The sequence below is a fragment of the Heliangelus exortis genome, chromosome 2 (genome assembly GCF_036169615.1).
Source record: "Heliangelus exortis chromosome 2, bHelExo1.hap1, whole genome shotgun sequence".
NCBI lineage: Eukaryota > Metazoa > Chordata > Aves > Apodiformes > Trochilidae > Heliangelus > Heliangelus exortis.
Genome location: NC_092423.1, coordinates 81,918,299 through 81,938,680, shown reverse-complemented (window position 1 = coordinate 81,938,680; position 20,382 = coordinate 81,918,299). Strand labels below are relative to the sequence as shown.

The following is a 20,382-nucleotide window of genomic DNA, read 5'->3' as shown; positions in this document are numbered from 1 at the left end:
GAACAACTGAGCACCCAGTAGACTAATACTAGCCATACTTTTGCCCTTGCTTACATGTTGAAGCATTCCTTGTTTTTTCTTGGCATCCTTTGCTTGTTCCATCTCTTTTGTTTGGGCAGTATCTCCATATTCTTTCTGTGCAACCACCTCCTGCTTTGACATTCTTTGCATTTCAGCATTTGAGCCTAGACAGGAGTTGCCTGTCCATTCACCCTGGCTTTCTGTCACTCCCCTGTGACTTTCGCATGCCAAAATAAACCATTCATGAGTATTGAGGAGATGTACCTGGGAGATGAACTTGCTGTCCTGGGCCCCTTAGTTCCTTCAGAGCGGCCTCCCATGGGAACCTCACAAGCAGATCCTTGAGCCAGCCAAAAATCTGCTTTCCTGCAGTCCAGGACTAATTTTGCTAGTAGTCTTGCTTTCTTTGCTTACTCTTGTTGCCTTCCTCTCAGCAGGGTATCAGGCTGCCATCAACCTCTGCCTCCCCAGCTGTTCTTTTTTGTCCATGAGTTGACTTAGTTTTTGGAGTTGTAGGGAAACAGAAACCCAGGAGTCGTTGCCATGGTCACAGTGCCATGACTACATGTCATGACCTGTTGGAAGGATTTCTCTAGGGTTGTGTGTTACATGCATGTTCTTCAGTGTTTCATGTCTTGAGCTTGTTACATAATTTCAGATAATCTCTTAAATGTACCTGATATCCATTTATTAAAGTAACTTACAACATGTTTACACATGCGCGCTCAATTTATGTGAATTTTTGTCTGTTTTAAATTCATGGCAAATTCAAAATTTCTCAAATCAAATATTGTCAGTGTTTGAGGTAGTCACCTTAAGCACTCCATACCTGGAGGCACTTGTAGAGCCTTTTCTCTAAAGGTGAATGTGAATTTAGACTTCAGAATACCCATTTCTCTACTTCAGGCCATCCAGAAGTATAAGGCAGCGTGTTATGAGTTTGATGGGAAGAATACCTGCCTGCATTCATGCTGATGAACTTGCTAGGTGAAATGTTCTTGCTTTTTTTTTTCTGACATGAGCAAATGGTTAACCAAGTGTGCTAAAGATACTCTGAAAAAGGCATCTCTGTGATCTTGGTTTTTTCTGGAGTCCTTTATACCCTTAAGATTATGACAAGCTGCTGGCTGTTGAACATGAATTGGCCGGATGGTTTAGTTGCAAACCATAACTGCTATGCTGGATGAGAGCAGACTGGAAAAATAGTTTTCTGACAGCATATCTTTTAGAGTATGATTTTCCTTGAAGATTAAAATAAAACCAAACCCATGAGACCAGCAGCTTCTCATCCACTATCCCTCTATTATCTTCTGCAACTGGGATATTGACACAATAACATGCATTATTAGGTTGCAAGATCACACTTACGCTGTCAGTAATGTGGTGGTGTACTAATGAACTCCTGGGTAAGTTGCCACGGTTAATTTTCTTATTTTAGTTAGATGTAATGGTCTTCAGTTCAGCTGTATCCAGAAGGTGGATTGCTCCTCTCACCTGCAGCTTACTTCTGAAGCCTCATTAAAAGTTTTTCTTTTCTCTTCCTCATCCTATGAGTCCCTTTTTTATTTTTTTTAATCTCTGATTTGACTTTAATCTCAGCAGGAGTCTTTTCCACCACTGTTATTCTATAGATCTGCATTTTGGGGTTAGAAAGAAAAATTTCAAAACTAGAGGTAGCAGTATAATGAATACTGATTGTTGCTGTAAAAGTTACTACCCTGAACCCTGGAGTTAATCACCATCCTCTGAGGGGTTGTAGCTGCTCGTATTAAAGATCTTAGAGCCTTGACCTTCAAAGTAAGCATGTCAAATAATTTTATTTTATTTTTTTTTTTTATCAGTGGTTTCAGGAAAGAGAAAAGAAAAAGAGAGGTATTTTAGAGCCCCTTTAATACTGGTTGAACTGAAGCTTAACTGATTGTATATTATATTCCTTGGAGTGAACAGTAGAAATCCATCTGCAGAAATGTACATATGTTGGTAGCTGTAGCTTTTCGGCATTGCTAAAACCACTGCCATGATGTTTTGTGCATGTGGCGGTATTATAACTGCAGAATTTCCTGACCTTTTCTTCTGGCTGAGCAGCTTTGCTATCTGTTGAAATACCTTCTTGTGTGAGGACTCAGTACCTGGGCAGGTCTTGTTTGGGTTGGTTTTCTTGTTTTATGTACTACCATGGCAATTTTTGGCACACCAGACCTTCCTCCAGTAGCATGCTGGTAGTTATGAAAACTCTTTGATCACTTGAGGTCTTAATGTACCCCCAGTATTCAGAGGATTTGTGCAGAATTAAAGCATCTCCTGCTTCTGATGACACCGAAGCATTGCAGTGTGTGTTCTGACATGCTGTGGGTAACTTTATGAGATAAGTCCAGTACCCCTTAGCGAAAAGTAGGGGGAAGCTGCACAAAATAAGTGGTCACTTGACACACTTATGCTGTAAACAACTAGTTTACACAAAGCTACACAAACCCGAAACTTTCCAAACATGAAGAGGTGATTGACATGCTTGCTTTTAGCAAGCAGGTTTTTTTCTGAGTGCCGTTTTTTGCAAAAAACTAAAGATTTACACTTTGTATTGGGTTTTTCCTGGGATGGCTTTCAACTTTACATGTAATCTGTTACTATTTAAATGCAAATTGATGAGCTTTTGTGAATTTTCTTCCCTTATAGACATCCAAGTCAATAAAGATTTTTTTAATAAAGCCATTTTCTTGATGCAGAATAACTAGTATAGCTACCTGCAATTTGCTAACTTTACTCAAGGAGGGGAAAACATGACAGCCACTACATTGAGATACATGTAAAAACACAGATACTTATTAATACTGGAACAAGTATAGCAGTTAAACACATTTAATGTTGTATATTTAATGTCAGATATACTCCCTGAAAGTGTTCAGGGTCAGGTTGGATGGGACTTGGGACAACCTGGTTTAGTGGGAGATGTCCCTTGCCCATGGCAGGGGCATTAGAACTGGGTGATCTTTAAGGTCCTTTCCACCCCCAAATCGCCGTTCTGTGATTTCATTTTTGAAAATCTGACAGGAAGGTGAAATATCCAGAGCACTGAGAGAAGATCACAGGCTTCAAAGTACTTTTGAGCTGCTTGGATTTTACTTCAGTCAAAGTAGTTACATTTTTAATGTATTCTGGTAGAGACTCTGAAGTTGTAGAAAATAACCGCTCATTTCTTTCATTTTGGGGAATGATCATAAGACACTGACACACTGAAATGACCCCTGTTGTTAGCCTTAGCTTATTTTTTGTCTTGTTTTCTTTCCAGCCGTTGTGATTTGGCAATTTATGCGTAGGCTGCACTACAGGTTTGTATTAGAGGTACTGTCCAACCACTGCTAACACTTGGGGGCAGTGATTTGTGAAGTCTAATAGGGCACCAGTATTTGTGAATTTTTTTTTTTTTTAATTTCTTATAGGAAAACTATTTAGAATCTCAGTGTAAAAGCTGTGTTGATGTGACTTTTCTTAAAACTGTGAAGGTCAAATGAGATTCAGCCATGATAAAGAAATGCAGAAATACAAGCCAGTTGTTTTATTTGTAGTAGTTGGTTGGTTTTTTCCCAGGGCTTGCAAAGTAACTTATTATTGCAATATAAGCAGTACAAAGGAACTATTTTTTCAAGTATCTGTATATTTTGGACTATTTCTTACACTGTTTTATTTGTATAAGTTATGTTACTGATTTTTCTGAGAGAGTAGAATCTTACATTTAGGTAGAGGTGAGCACAGTGATCTATTACAATACAAGATCTGATGCTGGGTTGTTAATCATGAAAAGGCATGGTTGTGCTTCAGAGATGTGTCTGTGATTTCTGTTTGTTTTTCTTATTTAAATTATAGAGCTGAGGTATATATAACATTACATCAGACCTGTTATTCTTCATTAACTTCTTGGTAAGCCTTGCTCCTCTGGAGATATGTAAAGACTTAGTTCTGTTATGTAACTAAAAACAACTCACCTGAACTGCAGATGTCCTTGTTTCAGGTGAGCTATTAGTTCTGGGGCAGATTGCACGATGTAATAGGTAAATGGTTCTTGATCTACGTAGAAAGGTGCGTGGCTGATGTAATGAGGATCATGGGTTTGATCAAACAGGACGGTCATTTCTAGACCTAGTTAATTACTTACCTAGTGCCAAGGATCATTCTTGAAGAAGGGGAGGGGTATCAAGCATACCCTGAATTGCAGCATTGAGCAAATTGGCTGTAAACTAGATAGATAAGGTCTGTATCATTTGAGAGTTGAAGCAAGTAAGGATAGTAAAGTAGTTTTGTGTGAAGTTGTTCAACGTGATACTTGGAATTCATCAGCTTTTCAGTTTGAAGACCTGAAGAACAATATCATAAGCAATCTGAGAGTTACTTTGCCTACCGGTGTCTGGTGAATTTTAACAGTGTGTGTGAGCTCAGTGGCTCTTGCTCCATGAGAGGATTATTATTTTATCAGCTCAGTCAGGGGCTGCGAAGAATCATTTTCACCTATCAGCCTATTCAAACCCTCAGTTTGAACCTGATCGATCAAGAAGACAAAAGGGCTTCAGCTCTGTTGACTTTTAAAAAAGCAGACCCACATTCATCTGGGAAAAATTCCTTTGCTTTGTACTTCATGCTTGTTTCATTCCTTTGTTAGAGTTTCATCAACCAAGTTTTCAGGGCTGCTTAGCTATGAGGGTGCATACACTTCAGTGTGATTTCGGTTATCTGGCTGTGATTTCTAGTTCCCAAAGCACAGAGATCTGAATATCTGTTTTTAAAGAGAATACAGTTGTATGGAAATAGTGGTTTTTGCAACATAGGTAGCATCTTCCCTCCTCTCTTCCGTTTCCTGTCATGAGAGTCACAAATGTGTTGCTGCAGTTCCAGATCCCAGAGTCCACCAGCTGGAATCACAGAATAGTTTGAAGTGGAAGGGACCTTAAAGATCATGTAGTTTCAAGCCCCCTGCATGGGCAGGGACACCAGGGGCATCTTCTACCAGACTGGGTTGCTCAAGCCCCAGCCAGCCTGGTCTTGGACACTTCCAGGGAGGGGGCATCCACAACTTTCCTCTTTCCAGTGTCTTGCAACCCTCACACTAAAGGAATTTCTTCCTAATCTAAGTCTATCCTCTTCCAGCTTAAAACCATTACTTCTGTTACTACATCCCCTACCCAGTTTTCCTATAGGCCCCCTGGAAGGTCTGGAAGGTCTTCTTGGAGCCTGCTCTTCTCCAGTCTGAACAACCCCAATTCTCTCAGCCTGTCTTCATAGGAGAGGAGCTCCAGCTCTCTGATCATCTTCATGTCCCTCCTGGTCTCTTTCCAACAGCTCCATGTCCTTCCTGTGTTGGGGATTCCAGAGCTGAACACAGCACTCCAGGTAGGGTCTCAGGAGAGTGGAGCAGAGGTGGAGAATCACCTCCTTTGACCTTCTGCTGCCGGCCACACTTCTTTTGATGCAGCCCAGGATAGGGTTGGCTTTTTCATGCTGCAGGCACACATTGCTGGCTCATGTTTGGCTTTTTGTGGACCAACACCCCCAAGTGCTTCCTCAAGGCTGTTGTCAGTCCATTCTCCAACCTGTATTTGTGCTTGGCAAAGGTAGGTCATCTTTTCAAGCATTGAGCCTTCCAAGGTCACGAGCCTGCACTGAGACAGACTGTCCAAGGCAGCTCACGTCTGCTTAGTGCAAGGGTGCTGTCAAAACCTGACTCCCAAAGCCAGTGTTCTTGGAAGCAGCTAGCCAGCAGCATTGCTATAACTGGAGCTCTAGTGGATTTGATGCCAACTAGAACAGACAAGATACCTTGCATTTCACTGGTCTGGGCATGGGGACTACAGTGGCTTGAGAAGGATCAAATATCCTGTCCCTTATTTTTGTGTGTTACAACTTCCCTTGGAAGAACATCTTAAGATTTATTTACTTTTTTTTTTTTTTTTTATTGGAAGCTAAACGAAAATAAATCTGTATATGCCTTCTCAGAATGGACAGATGTGTGAGGAAATGACTGACATGCCAAAATTTTCCATAGCACCTGGGTACAAATATTCCCGTTACATTTCTTTTCACCCTTCTGATGAGGAAGGAACATAGTCTTACCAGGCCCTTTGGAGACTTGGATGAAACAGGAAATCACCCCGGTAAGGATTCTTGAATAGGCTAAAGGTTTTATGAGCAACAATGTAATTCATTATGGGTTGCATTTCTCCCTTAGATTGTGTGAGCACCATCCACTATAGCAGGTAACACATGTGATTTGCTGTTTATCAAACCCTTGCTTTTAACTCAACTTAAGTAGTGTAGTCTAAAAAGTATTTATTTAAAAGAGATTGGTGCATAATGTCACTGAAAAGCCTCTTCAGAAATGAGTATCACATACTACCTTAGTTGACTTTACACTTTCTCAGAGTAACAGAACTTAATTTCTCTATTTCATTCTTATTAGTAAATACAGTTCTCTCTCAAAGAAAGCAGATTTTTTGGGGGACTGTATTTTTGAAGTCACTATTGACTGAAACCAAAGAGCTTGGAACTTGCAGTAAATTATTATTTTGGTAGCTTTTTCAGTGGCTTTCCCTTTCCCTGTGAGAGTGAATTTCTTTAGAGGAAGGGCTAGCTTAATTTAAGTACATTAAGATACATTATCAGGATATGTAGCTGCTAGCAGAAGAAACAGAATTTCTCTATAAGTGTGCAGGTTTCTTCTGTGAAGAATTTCCCATTATAAACTTCATTTATTCAGTGTTATTTTTTTAGAAATAAGGAATCTAGCTTCTGTTTTAAAAAAAAGAAACAGAAAGACGTCTTACCAGAAAGTAACTGCTTCAATTTTTAAAGTGCTTCCTAGCTGCAGACATTTCTAAAAAGTGATTGCTTTCCTTAAGAACCTTGTGCATTTGTTTCTTTTCTGTATTTCAAGACTTTATTTTAGCTGTAAACTATGTAAACTGTCTCTATCAGTCATGGTGGTTTTAGTCTCATTAAAAATAGAACAAAGCTTTTAGCATTTCTAAGCCTGTCAGTTGGATTCCCTCCTTGCTAGCTGATTAAAAGACAGCAACCATGATGCACTGAATTTTCTGCTACCATTATAAATGGCATTCTGGTCCAAAAAGTGAACACTGTGGAACATGCTGTCCAATTTTTCTCTGCAGAATACTGTGAGACAGCTAAGTTCTTGCAGAAGCAGTTGGTTTATACGAAGGTAGGACTTAAGGTAGTGAGAGAAATTTAATTTGATGTTATTCTTGACAAACTCTGGGTCCAGTAATGTTGAAAACTCTGCTTATGCCAGTTGAGCAAAGACCAGCTTAGAGCTGAATCTGTAATGGTAGTGTCCATGTGTGCTGTGAAAGTTTATACGTGAAGCTGTCAGCCAACATGGTATTACTGCTCCCCATCTACTGGAGTAAATTGCTTTTATGAGTAAACTGCTGCTACCAGATACTCTTGGAGGTTGCTGATCATGGTCTAGCTCTTGCCAGGTTAAATTTATTTATTTGTTTATTTCCTGGGGAAGCAAAGAGCCATTTCTTTTAGTTAAAAACAAAACAACAAAACAAACCTCTCCCCCTACCCCCCCCAAAAAAAAAACCCACCAAACAATGAAAACATAAAAACCCCAAAACAAAACCTGAAAGCAGTTGCAGTGCAGGTAGTGACGAGTTACATAACTGGTAGTACTCCTTAAAATAAATATGAAACATCTTCAGAAAAACAACTTTCTGGCTCGACTTCAGCAGTATGTCATACAGCTATATCAGTCCTTGTATTTAAGAAAGCTCTTTTCTTTTTTTTTTTTTTTTTTCTTTTTTTTTTTTTTTTTCCCTGTTTTCTGTGGGAGAAGAAACACTTCGCTGACTTGGGGGGCACACACTGCAGGGTCTGGTGTTGGCAAGAGGGTCCATACCCTCAGGTTGTTTTTTTTTGCTGAATCAAAAGATTTTCTGGTCAGTGGGTTCTTGAAACCCAGAGAGGGGCTGGGGGAGAAGTTCCTCCAAGGTCAGACTGGCAAGCCTTCCTGCCTTCCCCTGTATCATGGGACGTAATATAATTCCTGCGATTCATTTAACAAATTCCCTGTTGCTGCAGAGACATAGATCATGGACGCAGGTCTGTCTTGTCTGTCAGTCTCTCGTTTTGTTTTTTTCTTTGCTTGTTCTTGGTGTGCTGTGTTTCTCGTAGCTATTGCACATGTTGTGTGGTGGGCTGGTAAGTCTGCTAAGGGTTGTATGAATGTGTGGATAGCAGCAAGTCTGTGCTCCCTGCCAGGTTGTTGCATGTTTTCTGTGATTTGTGGCACCAAGGATTGGAGGTGGCACAGTGCATGGGGAGGAAAGTGCTGCTGCCTTTGCTACTCCTGTAATCCCAAGCTGGCCTTGTTTGCTCCTGGCCCTTAGAGTTATTGCTCTTGGTCTTGACAGCCAGTACTGTAAAATCAGAAGGGTTCCTGCAGTTTGTGGCTTTGGTACTTCAGGAGAGAGAGGCTGACTTTTGACAAAGCTAAGTGGCTTTATTTTAAGCCCTTGTTTGTACAAGCTCTCTTAGCAATGGGAATGCTCAAATTCTAGGTTCACGGTTACTCTGTTGACTTACTGAGCCTTTCACTTGGCTCTTACCTAGTCAAATGACTGTAGTTAAGAGGCAGGAAATCTAGTTACAGGTCTTTAATTATGTAATATGTGGGTTGTCTGAGAATGCGCTTTAAAGTTTTTTGCCTAGTGTGCAAAGCCTGTTTTTTCTTTATTTCTATGACATGTTAAGCACTGGCCCAGGGAATGTGTGATTGGATCTCTTGCAGAAGACAGTAAAAAATTAGAACTCTGCCTGAGTAAACTTGAAATAATTTGCAAATCAGTGACTTCAGACAAACCCAGGAGCCCTGAGCTTCCCTCGTGATTGTACTTGGGACAAATTTCGTCAAGCTCTGAGGTGTCAGCAGGCTGAAAATACAATGTACCAAACAGCTATCTGGTAGGGGACTCTGCTGCTGTATTTAGCCACTAAGAAGCCCAGTGGCTTAGATCTTTTAGGAAAGGAGTGCCAGATGCATACTGACTGATCTAGACTGCAGAGTTGGGATTACAGCTTGAATATTGGTCTGGATGTATCAGGTAGATTTCTTCCTTGGTAACCTACATGTTTATCTTCACAGGGCTAAGAGTAAAATTGAGTGACAGAACAGAAACTGGATGGCTATGGGTACCAGTAAGCTATAGGAAGGTTTGCTTAGGTGAATAGCTGTCTGCTTGGCACTTACCCATAACTGAGTCTTTTCTCCTCCATGTACATTTGGTGCTTTAAGTAAACCAAGACTGCAAAATCGTGTCATAAAGGAGGAGCATTTTTACATGCAAATAAACTTCTGCTTGGGAAGTGAAGAATCATATGAAACAGTCCTCAGAAGAAATGCTTCCTAATGTATTTATTGCATGTTAAGGATTAGGGTTGTGTTAAGAGGCGTGTTAAGAATGGCAGTACTGGGTTATGGAACATAAAGGAATGTTCTTCTACCTCTTCATCCTTTGTCTAAGAGCAACAAGTTGCAGATACAAAGAGAATGTGATTTCTCAGTGTCCCCTTCCTGTTGCTGAAGCCTGGAGCTATGCCTATTCTTTCACCATCCTTAGTGGACATCTCCTCTTCAGTGTATTTTAATAATTGCTTTTTTTAAAACAAAAACACGTGAACACTTGGCATTAGTTTCCTCGGTCTGCACCAGGAGAAGGTACTTCCATTTTGCTTTACAGAAATTGCCTGAACAGAGTGAAGCTAAGGTGCCTCAAGGAAATGACCTTATTTTCTCTTTACACTTAACTAGTTGGAAGACATCTGCTTTGGTGTGATAAGGTGGCACGGCCAGGTAGGCAGGTAGCTCCTGGCATGGCAGGAATGCCTCTGGGCAAACTGGGGAGTATCTGCAGTGGGATCCATCAGCACGTCTGCCCTGACTTTCTGTTGTGCTGGACGGTGTACAAACATCAGAAGTATGCCATGATCTTAATTTGTCACTGTGGGGCTGCTGGCATGGGTATGCGTGACTCTTGCTCAATTGAACCTTTTGTTCAGGGGCACGGCCGTGTGGGTTTGCAGACAGCTACAGTAAATCCAAAACCAGGGACTGTCGTCTTGGTGGTCTGGACGTCCTTGGTCTGGCCATGGTCCCAGGAGCTTCCGAGAAGCTGTGCTGCCACTTGTAGCCCTCCTTCATCTCGTAAACTTCAGTGACTGCCCAAGTTAGAAAAAGTCGAAGCCTTCAGTTAAAGGGGGATTTCCAGACCTCTACAGAAAGCTACTGATGTCAGGTCCCTTTCTCTGCAAGGAGAGAGGCAGAAAGGAAGTGAAGGGGGTAGTTTATTATTTGCACTTTTGGATCTGCTTCCTCCCTTCTCTAAGGCCTGTTTACCTGTAGGATTATTCTGAATGACTGACAAGATAACCTTTACTGAAGGAACAAGAGTGAGAGAAACAGACATAGAGTTGTAGCAACATGCTGGTCAGCCTCATAATACTGTCTCATACTGATAAATACTCTTCTGAGCTAAACTCTAGGTGGGAACGGTATCTCTTGGAGCTGAAGAAGTGATTAAAAAGCATGTGTGCAGGCAGCAGAACTGCTGTAGTATATGGCTGTCTGATTTGCTGATTAAAACACCAGATTTAGTGTTTTCTTTGATAACTGAAATGCTTATCATGCTAGCACAAACATCAGTAAACATTGTATGTCATGGCTGAAGGAGTGCAACTTGAAAGGCTTGGTTATAGATTGAAAAATAAATCCAGATTGTCCTGGTTATTGATATGTAGAGATAACACTGCCTGTGAGTGGACTTTGGCTCTTAATGGGATGTGAGCATGTTGCATTTTGTGTCGTGCAGTGTAGGTTTGCAAAGGACGCTGAACTCTTAACCTGTAATGGCCGTGCATTTGGCTATATGAAATGCTAATGCATCTGTTAAAAATAAACACTGCTTCAGATCCTTCTAGCACTCTTCCTCGTCCGTAGATTAAATCATTCTTGGTTGCAGATGCTGACTGACAGAGAAATAGTACATGCAAACAAGTCAGCGAGGGCTAATGCTCAGCTAGCTTCTAAAAATACTACAATAGCTGGATGGTACAGTAAGTTAAGTAACATGCTTTAATTTCATATTGAGAGCATTTATTGGAAGAGGAGGGAGAGCTGGGGATTAAAACCTTGAGCAAACACATGACTTACCAGGAGCCCGGCTGCAGCGGCAGTGGGGGGATGGTGATGGACCAGAGGAGGTGCCCACCTTGCAGAGGGCCCAGGCCCCAGCCCCCAGCAGGAGGCTGGCAAGGAGGCCACTGCCACAGAACAATTACATAACTTTTTTTTTTTTTTTTTTTTTTTTTTTTTTATCTCCCCCCTCCTCTTCCTTCTTTTAACCTTGTTCCAGTGTCTGTCTGATCTCTGCTGCAGCTGGCCGGGTGCCACTGTTTGTCCCTGCACAACGGACACAAACAGATTCTGGAGGGTCATGTGAAACTACACTGAGCTCTTTAAATCACACCGCCCTTACCTTTTCTCCTCTGCTGCCCACATTGCTTTTACAGGTGTGGCTTTGTTTATGCACGGCTGTCTCTTTACCTTAGCACCTGGGGTTGTGTTGGTGCTCAGTGCTCGCAGGACACCTTTGGTTCCTAACTTTGCTCAAGCTGCAGGAGAACTCTCTGGACCTTCTGGGAAGGGGTTTGCACCTAAGGAGACAGACAGGGGTGTCAGCACCTAAGGAGACAGACAGGGGTGTCAACCTTGCAAAGGCAGCACCAGCAATCATCAGTCATTGAAACCACTGCTTCTGAAAACTTGGATGTGTTTTACTATGACTTTGACTTAAACCTTGTAAAATAAGGCCTGGAGTTCTCAGCATCTTAAGGTGATTCCACAGAGACTGAATCTTATTCTTGTAAATTATTGGCGATTGCTAGTTAAAAAAACTCTGATTTAATTGATGACTTAAGACCTTGGAGCCAGCTCTTAGGCTGAAATAAAGTCTTCTCAGTTAGGTGTTTGTGTTACTTCTGTGGGAAACCAAAGGTAAAAAGATGCATGTTGGCCATATCTCATCCGCTGTTACTACATAGTACTGCAGGAATCTTGCCTTCTACCAGGGACTTTTGTGTCTCGGGATGACTGAAAACACAGGTGTGTAACAAACAGCTTAGAACTGTTTTTTTGTTCCACCTTGTTCCCTGTTGCTCTTCCAAGCTGAGAGGCAAAAAGCAACTACAACCATGCATTGGTTGTCCAGACTCAGTCCTAGGATGCAGAACTAATGCCAGACTGCATCAGTGGAGTTTTAGCTACCTGCTAAAAATACATGATGTTGAATTGCATGGTGGGAAACGCACAAGGAAGGCTCTGTGCTAGGAGGAAGGATGTTCTGCTGCTTTGTTTTTCATGCTTGTGATGTTTGCCTCTCAACTTCTGTACTGGCTTTGAAATAATGAAGAGCAATTGAATTCAACTTTAAATTTTGACTGAAACTTTTCCTAGATAAGCATCTCCCTGCCCCCTGTTGTCCTTGGAGCCTTTGAAATAATAGTGCTAAACTTTCTGGGGAGCAGACTCTTAGTTTTGTATGAGCTTTCTGCAGTGTCTTCTTGTGTTGCAATTTCCTGCCTGAAATTTAAAACTGAGGTGTTGTGGGCCAGGTCAATGCTGGCTGGGTGGTATCCCAGAGAAAACTACATGCATCCAGTGAAAACTAATCCAAAAGTGGTAATAATATTAGGATGTGATACCCTGTAGTTGCAAGGGATTTGAAAGAGTCAGGAGCTTGTTCCTGACACATACTCAGTTCCAGTGAAAGGGCTAACAAATATTGCCATGTCTCAAGAAAGTAGAAACAAATACAGTCATGCTGACAGGAAGCCTGTTTTGGCTTTTTTTTTTTTTTCTCTTTTTTTTTCTCCTTGCTTCCTATGAAAGAATTGCACAGATTTGAGGGATTAACTTGGTTGTGTTGTGGCTCATGAAACAAGTCAGTGTTGTGAAACCAGTGGCAAGGGTGTAAAAAGATACAAGGGGGAGTAGCCAATATGGAAGTAGAAGGCAGAGTGGATACCATATGTATCTTATATGTATGTGGTTTGCTTGTAAAAGCTTCCCTTAGTCATACTACTGTGGGTAGTTCTTGTCTTACAAACACCTGTGGGATCCTGAAGTGATCCCTGATGGTAAAGGCACAAGGGCAGTGCTTGAGTACTGGAATCAAAGCTCAAGCATCTACTTTTTGAGAGACTTTCTCTGCAGAAGAGGGTAATCAATTACTTTCATAGCTCTTACAAGCATGTACAGTTCTTATCCACAAACACTACATCCACTGGTTTTGAACATTAGCTTATATTCTGTAAACTGATAATGTTTGGCTGTGAGCTCATGGTTGCACATAGCTGAATTGCTCCTCTCTGTGTGCGTGTTACTGCTTTCCCATAATTGCAACATCGTTTGCTATGAAGGTGATTCCTGTGTTTTGACATAAATGCAGCTCATGCCATTTTCTATTTATTCCACACTTTGGGCACAGCAGGAACATGTATACAGTCACGTATATGAGTACAGCCACATACATGACTGCAGCACACTTTATGGGCAGTGATGTATTAATGCAGTCAACTTCATGATTCTGTTTTTCAATACCCACCTTTACCTGGTATATGCAAAGGCATAGCAACTTTCTAAAGCTGTTTACCTGCTCCGAATTTCCTTCTTATACTTCTAAAACTCAGTGTGACTTTTCTTGCTTTTCTTATTTTTTTTGTTTTTATTTCAGTTTTCCTTAGTCTTCTTTTTTGGCAAGTTCTGTGAGAAACCATGGTATTTTAGACTTAGCCAAATTCGGCCTGTGTTAAAACTTCTGGAAACCTGATCTTGTGAGAGTTTTAGTATGAAAAAAAAAAGAAAAAAATACAGGTTGGCATCCAGAGCCATGGATGTTTATCTACATTGAACTCCTGATTCCCCTTGAGGTTTGGTAGTTCACTACTGAATCTGTTTCAGCCCAGTTAATTAGTTACAAACCCCTAAGCCACAGACTTGGAATTAAAGAAAACAAAGCCCTAAGCCTTGACATAATTCGATGCAAGCAAAAACTTTTGTTAAACTAGGAAGAGCTTTTACAACACTGTTTCCCAGTTTGAAATGCAAAAAAAGAAGTACAGATGAGCCAACACCATACTTATTGATTCTGGGTTCATGCTACCTGTGTCACTGTGATAAACTCGTGTTCCCCTATAATCTCTCTGAGGTTGGTTTCTCCTATCAGAGGCATGGCAGGGCTTTTTTATTTTTTTATATCAGTGATTTGCCTCTGGGCAGTGTAGCTTACAGGGAATACAAAATTACTGCTTTTGCTAAGCTTTTCTGCTCTTCTGTTTTTAGGACAATGTAGATCAGACTTCAGCTCATGGTCGTCGGGATCTGGTGGAACCAAGTTTCCAAGAACCACCTAACCGCATCTCCCTGCATCACCAAGGTGAGGAAAAGTGGCTGGGAATCCAGACTCCTCAGGGAAAAGTCTGGGTTCTTCATGCACAGAGATAGTTTTGCCTCCATCTTGCTATTCCTCTTTCTCATTTACAAACAAACAAAGAAACTACCCCAAAAGTAAGTTCTGGATGATTGAAGGAGGAGAGTTGAGAGTTTTTTGTCATGACTGTATGGTGAGCTGTGGATGATGAGAAAGAACTTGTGGAGCAACTCAAGCCTTGTTGCCTGAACTTGGATTGCTGGCCTGGGTGGCAGGTATATTCCCCTGGTTTCAGGGATGGGGTAGAGGGAAGTACTGAAGTTGAATTCAACATTTTTAATGTTAAAGTTGCATTTGAAAAATCCTTGATTCCTATAGGAAGTGTTTAGAACGCTGAATCAGCATTTGCAGTAGGAGAACAGATAAGTGTGTTTTCTTGCTTCACATGACAGAAATCAGCTAATTTGGGGAAAGGAAGTCCTAAACTAGACATTGAAAAATAAATCTTAAAAGTCTTTCTTTGCCAATTTATGTCCAGATTCCTAAAAAAGGACAGTTACTATTATAACAGCGACTTTTTAGTTCAGCTTTATTTTTTTGGCTTAGAAATAATTAATAATAGAGAGTGCTGTCTTAACCAGTGATCCCCTCAGGGTTTGTGATGGCTTAATTTGGAACCAAGTCTTTGAAGGTCATCTTCATGTGTTTTTTCAGTGCAACAGCTAATAGTATTGCAGTCAGCACAAAGCTATTGAAACAAAATTATCATGAACACATTACTTAAAGTATTTACCAAATATGACATGCTTAACTTTTCCTTTGAGAATCAAACTTCTTTTGCTTGCCAAGGGCAGCAAGACTGGAACTTCATGACTTGTAGATCCTCAAGACTATTTCAGTTTCACAAACAAGTCCCAGAATGTAATGAGGATTGTATTTTAATTTACTTCCCTCCCCCACACCCCAAGTCTTCCAGTTTTTTTAAGCTTTGCTTTTGGGATAAGAGGTTGCCATGTTATTCTATGTAAAACTCTAGCAGCACAGGCAGTGTGCTGTGGCATGCTTCCAGGCTTACAAAATAGCTTACGAATTCTATTTTTCATTTGTATGAGAATGGTGCTGCTACATTAGTATCACCTACTTTGGGATGTGCAAATCCTAAAGCAGATTTATACAGGTGACTTATGCTGAAATTATTTGTAAACATCCCCCTTTATTCATGGGATTTTTTGGGGAACTCATCCTTTGTGGACTAAGTTCATGCATTCAAGTGAGAGTATGTATAGCCACTGCTTTGTGAAGTATATAAACATTTATTGAAGAGATGGGTGTTACTGCATTTTGCTGGGTAAACGTTAACTTTGTAGCCTGACATCTTCCTTATAGAATAATACTTCCTTTTCAGATCCTCATTTTCCTCCATCAATATTGTAGTACTGCAGATGGATCCATACAGTGTCACCTGATGGGTGGCTCTGCCTCAGCTACTTTGAGACAAATGTCTGGACAAATCAATTTAGGAAGCAGCTATCTTTGAAAGGAATTCTTTTTGTGGACATACTGTTTAAGGCCTGTTTATTAAGAAAGACCCTCTTCAAAGCTTTTCCCAGTAGTTTCTGAAGTCAAGATCACTTTTGCACCCAGAAATCATTTTTGGGATTTTTTCATATGTCAGCTGCCTGACAGCAATCAAATCCTGTGTTTTTGAAATCTTTTTCTTGCTGAAGTAGGTATTTAGCACATTATTAATCTTGCCTTCCCCTCGTGACCAGGAAACTCTGTTACGTAAGTGGGGAGGATTAAGAACAGAGCCCAGGATGCCAGTGATGGCCTCTGATGCTGCTCTGGGCTCTGGCACTTCTCCCCTTTTGCAGTGGCGAAGGGAAGCAGCGTGGCTTGCAGGCATGGTACCTGATGCTTTGGTATCCTTTTGAAAATGGAAATGATGTGATGTTTTGTCATGTCTTGTGGTTGTGTTCTGTCTAATTGTGGGTGTCTACGCTTTTTCACAGCGTATGAAATACACATTCTTGACCAAAAACTTGAAAGTACAAGTATTGTAAGAGCGGCCATGTATTCCAGTAACTGATTAATGAATAGTACGTAGAAAAATGTAACATGGAGAGCTTCAGAAGGAGTTGTGACATGGTCTGATCTAGCTCCCATGCGGTCATGTTAGTCACTCAGTGAGTAAGAAAACCAGATTATTGACATAAAGTGAGATTTTAAGTTCTGTGGCAGCTGTTTGCTTTGGTGTTTTACTCTTGCACTAAGCAGTGTTATCTGTTACTTTCTATTAAAGCTTTGCTGTCACTGACTTTGAAAAACTTAAGAGTAAACCTGTATCCAGAAATAACTTAAAGGACCACTGCCTGCATTGAAGGAATGGATCTGTTTGGTACTGTCTTGGTTACACTGGTGATAAACGTCTTTTCAAGAGACTTCAGCAAATTTTGCTTCCACTTATATACAGCATTACTTGCTTAATTCAGCTTGTGCCAACTAGCAGATCTAAAGCTTTTGTTCCTATGTTTCTCAAGACTTATTAAGGAAAACTGATAGGCTTAACAAGGCTGGTTTAATAGATACTTAAAGGGAGCAGAAATTGTGAAAGGATTAGAACTGCCTGAAACATTTCATGTGTTAGGTGCTGCCTGCCTTTTTCCTTTTAGTGTGCTATGCCTGAAACACTGCAGCTGAACTTTGAGCAGCTGTTCTTATTACGTTATTTTATGTATACTCTTCCAGTTCATACCTGACCACACTGCTCAGTGCGCACAGCAGATTTGCCAGTTCCTGTTGAACATTAACTTAGAACCCTTTACTTTTCACTGGGAGAGCTTTGGTATGAGCACTTGCAATTCTGAACCAGACCCTGCTTTCCACGGCCTATAAAAATGGTGATTAGCTTCCTCCCAGGCATCTGCATCCCTTCAACACAAGCTGGAGAAAGAGCATTCAAGTGGAGACGGAGATATCCCTGCCAACTGTCCCTGCATGAATAAGCTCTTTCTTGTGAAGGGTATTTCAAGTACGTGTTTCCTGCTGAATCACTCTTTTTATACAAGCAGATGCTTTTTAACTGTTCAGGTTTTTTATCTTGAAAGAATATTTTGTAAAGATTGGGGAGCAGAGAATACTTTTTGTCAAGTGAGGAGTCTTTAATAGGCAGGTTTCATTTGAAACACAGGTCAAAAGTTGAGCACAGATGGAGTAGTGTTTTTTCGTAGAAATAGCTCAGTAACTGATTATGTGTAGGTATGCTGACAAACTGGCTTACTTTAAGTATTTTTATATCCAGGCCATTATTAGTATACACTTTTCAATGGTTCAGATAGTTGCAAAAAAATTCGTAAAGGTACTAAATACAGAGAGCAGGAACTGGGATATCTCATCTCTGTTCCCAGAAAGCTACTTGGAAAATCAAGTGAAATAAGAAGGGGTGAGCTTCATCCAAGTGAGCTTCATCCAATATCCAATGAAGTAAAGGAACAAAAATGTTTCAGCTACCTATTGAAAGCTATAGCAGTTAAGAACAACCAGCCAGGATTTGGGATTTAATGACCAGAAAGTAAAATATTTTACAGCAGTCCTTCCAGAAGCCTCCAGGGTTGGAGAAGAAGAATTTATCTAAACTATGGGTCATTTCCTAAAGAATTAAGGAAGCAGGTGAAGAAACAATCAAACTAATTATTTCTTGCCTTTTTAAACACACCAAGAGAGAGAGAAAGTGAATGCATGTTTAGGATGGGACCGGTATTGTTATTTTTCTAATGTTTTTCCCGTCAAGAGTGGAGTGTAGAGATGAAAGGAGCTGTTAGCTCCTCAGCCACATCTCACTTTGCAAGCCATTTAACACTCACAATATTGTGCAATGACAGGTTCTCTGCAGTGTGTAGCCTACAGTGTTTGTACCCTGTTTTGAGGCCTTTTGTAGAGGCAATGAGCTTCAGGCCTGTTTTTTTCTGTCCTATCCCAAAGGATGCTGCTGGTTCTCCTCTCTTCCAAGCATCCTAGTAGCTCAGCCTCCATTCTTCTTGCTTGAGTACACTGCTCTGCTGTGCCACCACAGTTAACCTTGAATGTGGCTCAACAGCAAGCAAGCACAGGAATTCTACAGGAAATCCTATGGATTTCCCTGCACTGCTTAGGAGCTGCCTTTCTGTATGAAGTATGATAGGAAAATACACAATGCTACAGAAAACTGTCAGACCAACTGCATTTGTTTACTCTCAGACCTGAGGGGGGCTCGACCTGCCAACCACGCTGTTTCTCATCTTGCCCTGGGTTCTTCTGTTTGTTTTTCTAGCAAGCAGCAAATAGTGCCAACTGCAGTCCCGGTGGTGAAGTTTATGGGCAATACCTTTTACTGGTACTTGCTATGTGCTTTTTTGAGGTTGTGTAGCTACTGCTTATTCAGGATTCTGAAGCCAGGCATAAGTAAGATGCATTCTGTCACATTGACTTTTAGTGGAAGTATGAGATGTGAAATTCTGACGCTTTCTGTATGTGCATACTTGTGGTATGATTGTCAGTGTCCATACAAATGTGTTTTGCCGTGGGTCTGCAATGAAAGATTTATCTTTTTTTTATTAATGCATTCTCATGTGGCCTTCCTCTCCTGAGGCATTCTCAACTCTTGCTGGACTTGATGCTTTTTATCACAGCAGTTTGCAGACAGAGCTGTTCTGAATATTGTGGTACCTCTGGCTCCATGGCCAGGTGGCTTCAGCAGCGGAAAGAAAACAGTGATATGAGTTGTTTTAGTCCACAAGTGTCCTTTTTCAACAGACAACTCATCCTTCAGTCATTCTTGGATAGGAAATCCTGCCTATAGTGAGATGATGAAGATCCTGTGAGTGTGTTTCCTGCCCCTACATAGAGATGACTTGTTCCCACTGAAACTGGAGGGTTGCATTGCAGTTCAATCTGCTCTTGAGATAGATGATTTCCTGTATCTGGCTGGCTAGTAACTAGTAAGTTAACTTTTATAGAGATACTAAGTGTCATAGGTGGTGAAACTACCATTCTAGCACAATGCCTAGGTTATAAAAAAAACACAAGCCCATGTAAATACAGGCAGGCTTTTGAATGAGTATGTGCTTAAATGCAGTATTATGGAGCCTAAGATGTAGCCCAGAAAAAGAAATCTTGTATACCACTCTTTTTCCCCTCCACTCCTACTATTGCTTGCTTTTAGTATCTTAATAAAGATAAGCATGTGAGGTTGAGGCAACTTTGTTACTCGTTGGGTAGCTAGGAGCATGTTTAGTAATGGCCAGTGCTACTTCTGATGTGCTTGTTGGGCCCCCACTGGGATGAGTCAGTTACTTGGTGTATCAGAACTGCCCCATGTTTTGCAGAATCCAGCTGGTACTGAATTGAAAATGTCGAGAGAAAAACAGCCTTGTTTGTATTGCAGAGACAATACCAAAAGCTGCCAGACATTCATGAATTCTCCTGCTTTGTATCAATGTTGTTGTTATTGTCCAGCCTTAGAAAAAAAAAAAAACCCACCATTAGTGCCAAAAAGATTTACAGTGACTACCCCTACGCAGATTGCTGAGCCCCCGCTTCCTGCCCAGCTCATTACATCACCTTTGTCTTGTTTTGGAGAAGGCTTCATTGTGCTCAGAGATGAATCTTGTTAGCACAGTTACTAGGGGGGCACCCGTGATAGCTGTGTAGAAGTTTAACTTCCCCTCATTATACTAGTTCCCAAACCCTTGGGCTGACAGGACTCTGGGAAAAAAAACAAAACAAAACCAAAGCAAATGATCAAAACCACAAAGTAGGTTGTGTATAGTAGGGATAATTTCAGAGATTTGCTGCAAGTTACAGGAAGGCGAAATAGACCAACTGATTG

The 20,382-nt window shown here is 40.9% G+C and overlaps 1 protein-coding gene and 1 long non-coding RNA gene across 9 annotated transcripts in view; one reads left to right on the top strand and one right to left on the bottom strand.

The window, feature by feature from the left end:
- GRB10 (growth factor receptor bound protein 10) overlaps positions 1-20,382 on the top strand; it is a 144,412-nt gene that overhangs the window by 46,124 nt on the left and 77,906 nt on the right. For all 8 annotated transcript variants that reach the window (XR_011724413.1, XR_011724412.1, XR_011724414.1 and 5 more), the window contains one exon: positions 14,429-14,522. Coding sequence is in view for 3 of the 8 variants with exons in the window: in XM_071736740.1 (XP_071592841.1) it covers positions 14,429-14,522 (94 nt within the window). In the remaining 5 variants the exon portion in view is untranslated. The remainder of the gene's footprint in view (positions 1-14,428; positions 14,523-20,382) is intronic.
- On the bottom strand, positions 9,431-11,356 carry LOC139792863 (uncharacterized). The gene is made up of 2 exons (XR_011724416.1): positions 11,240-11,356; positions 9,431-10,248 (listed from the first exon to the last, which is right to left on the bottom strand). It is a non-coding gene; the product is annotated as an uncharacterized lncRNA (long non-coding RNA).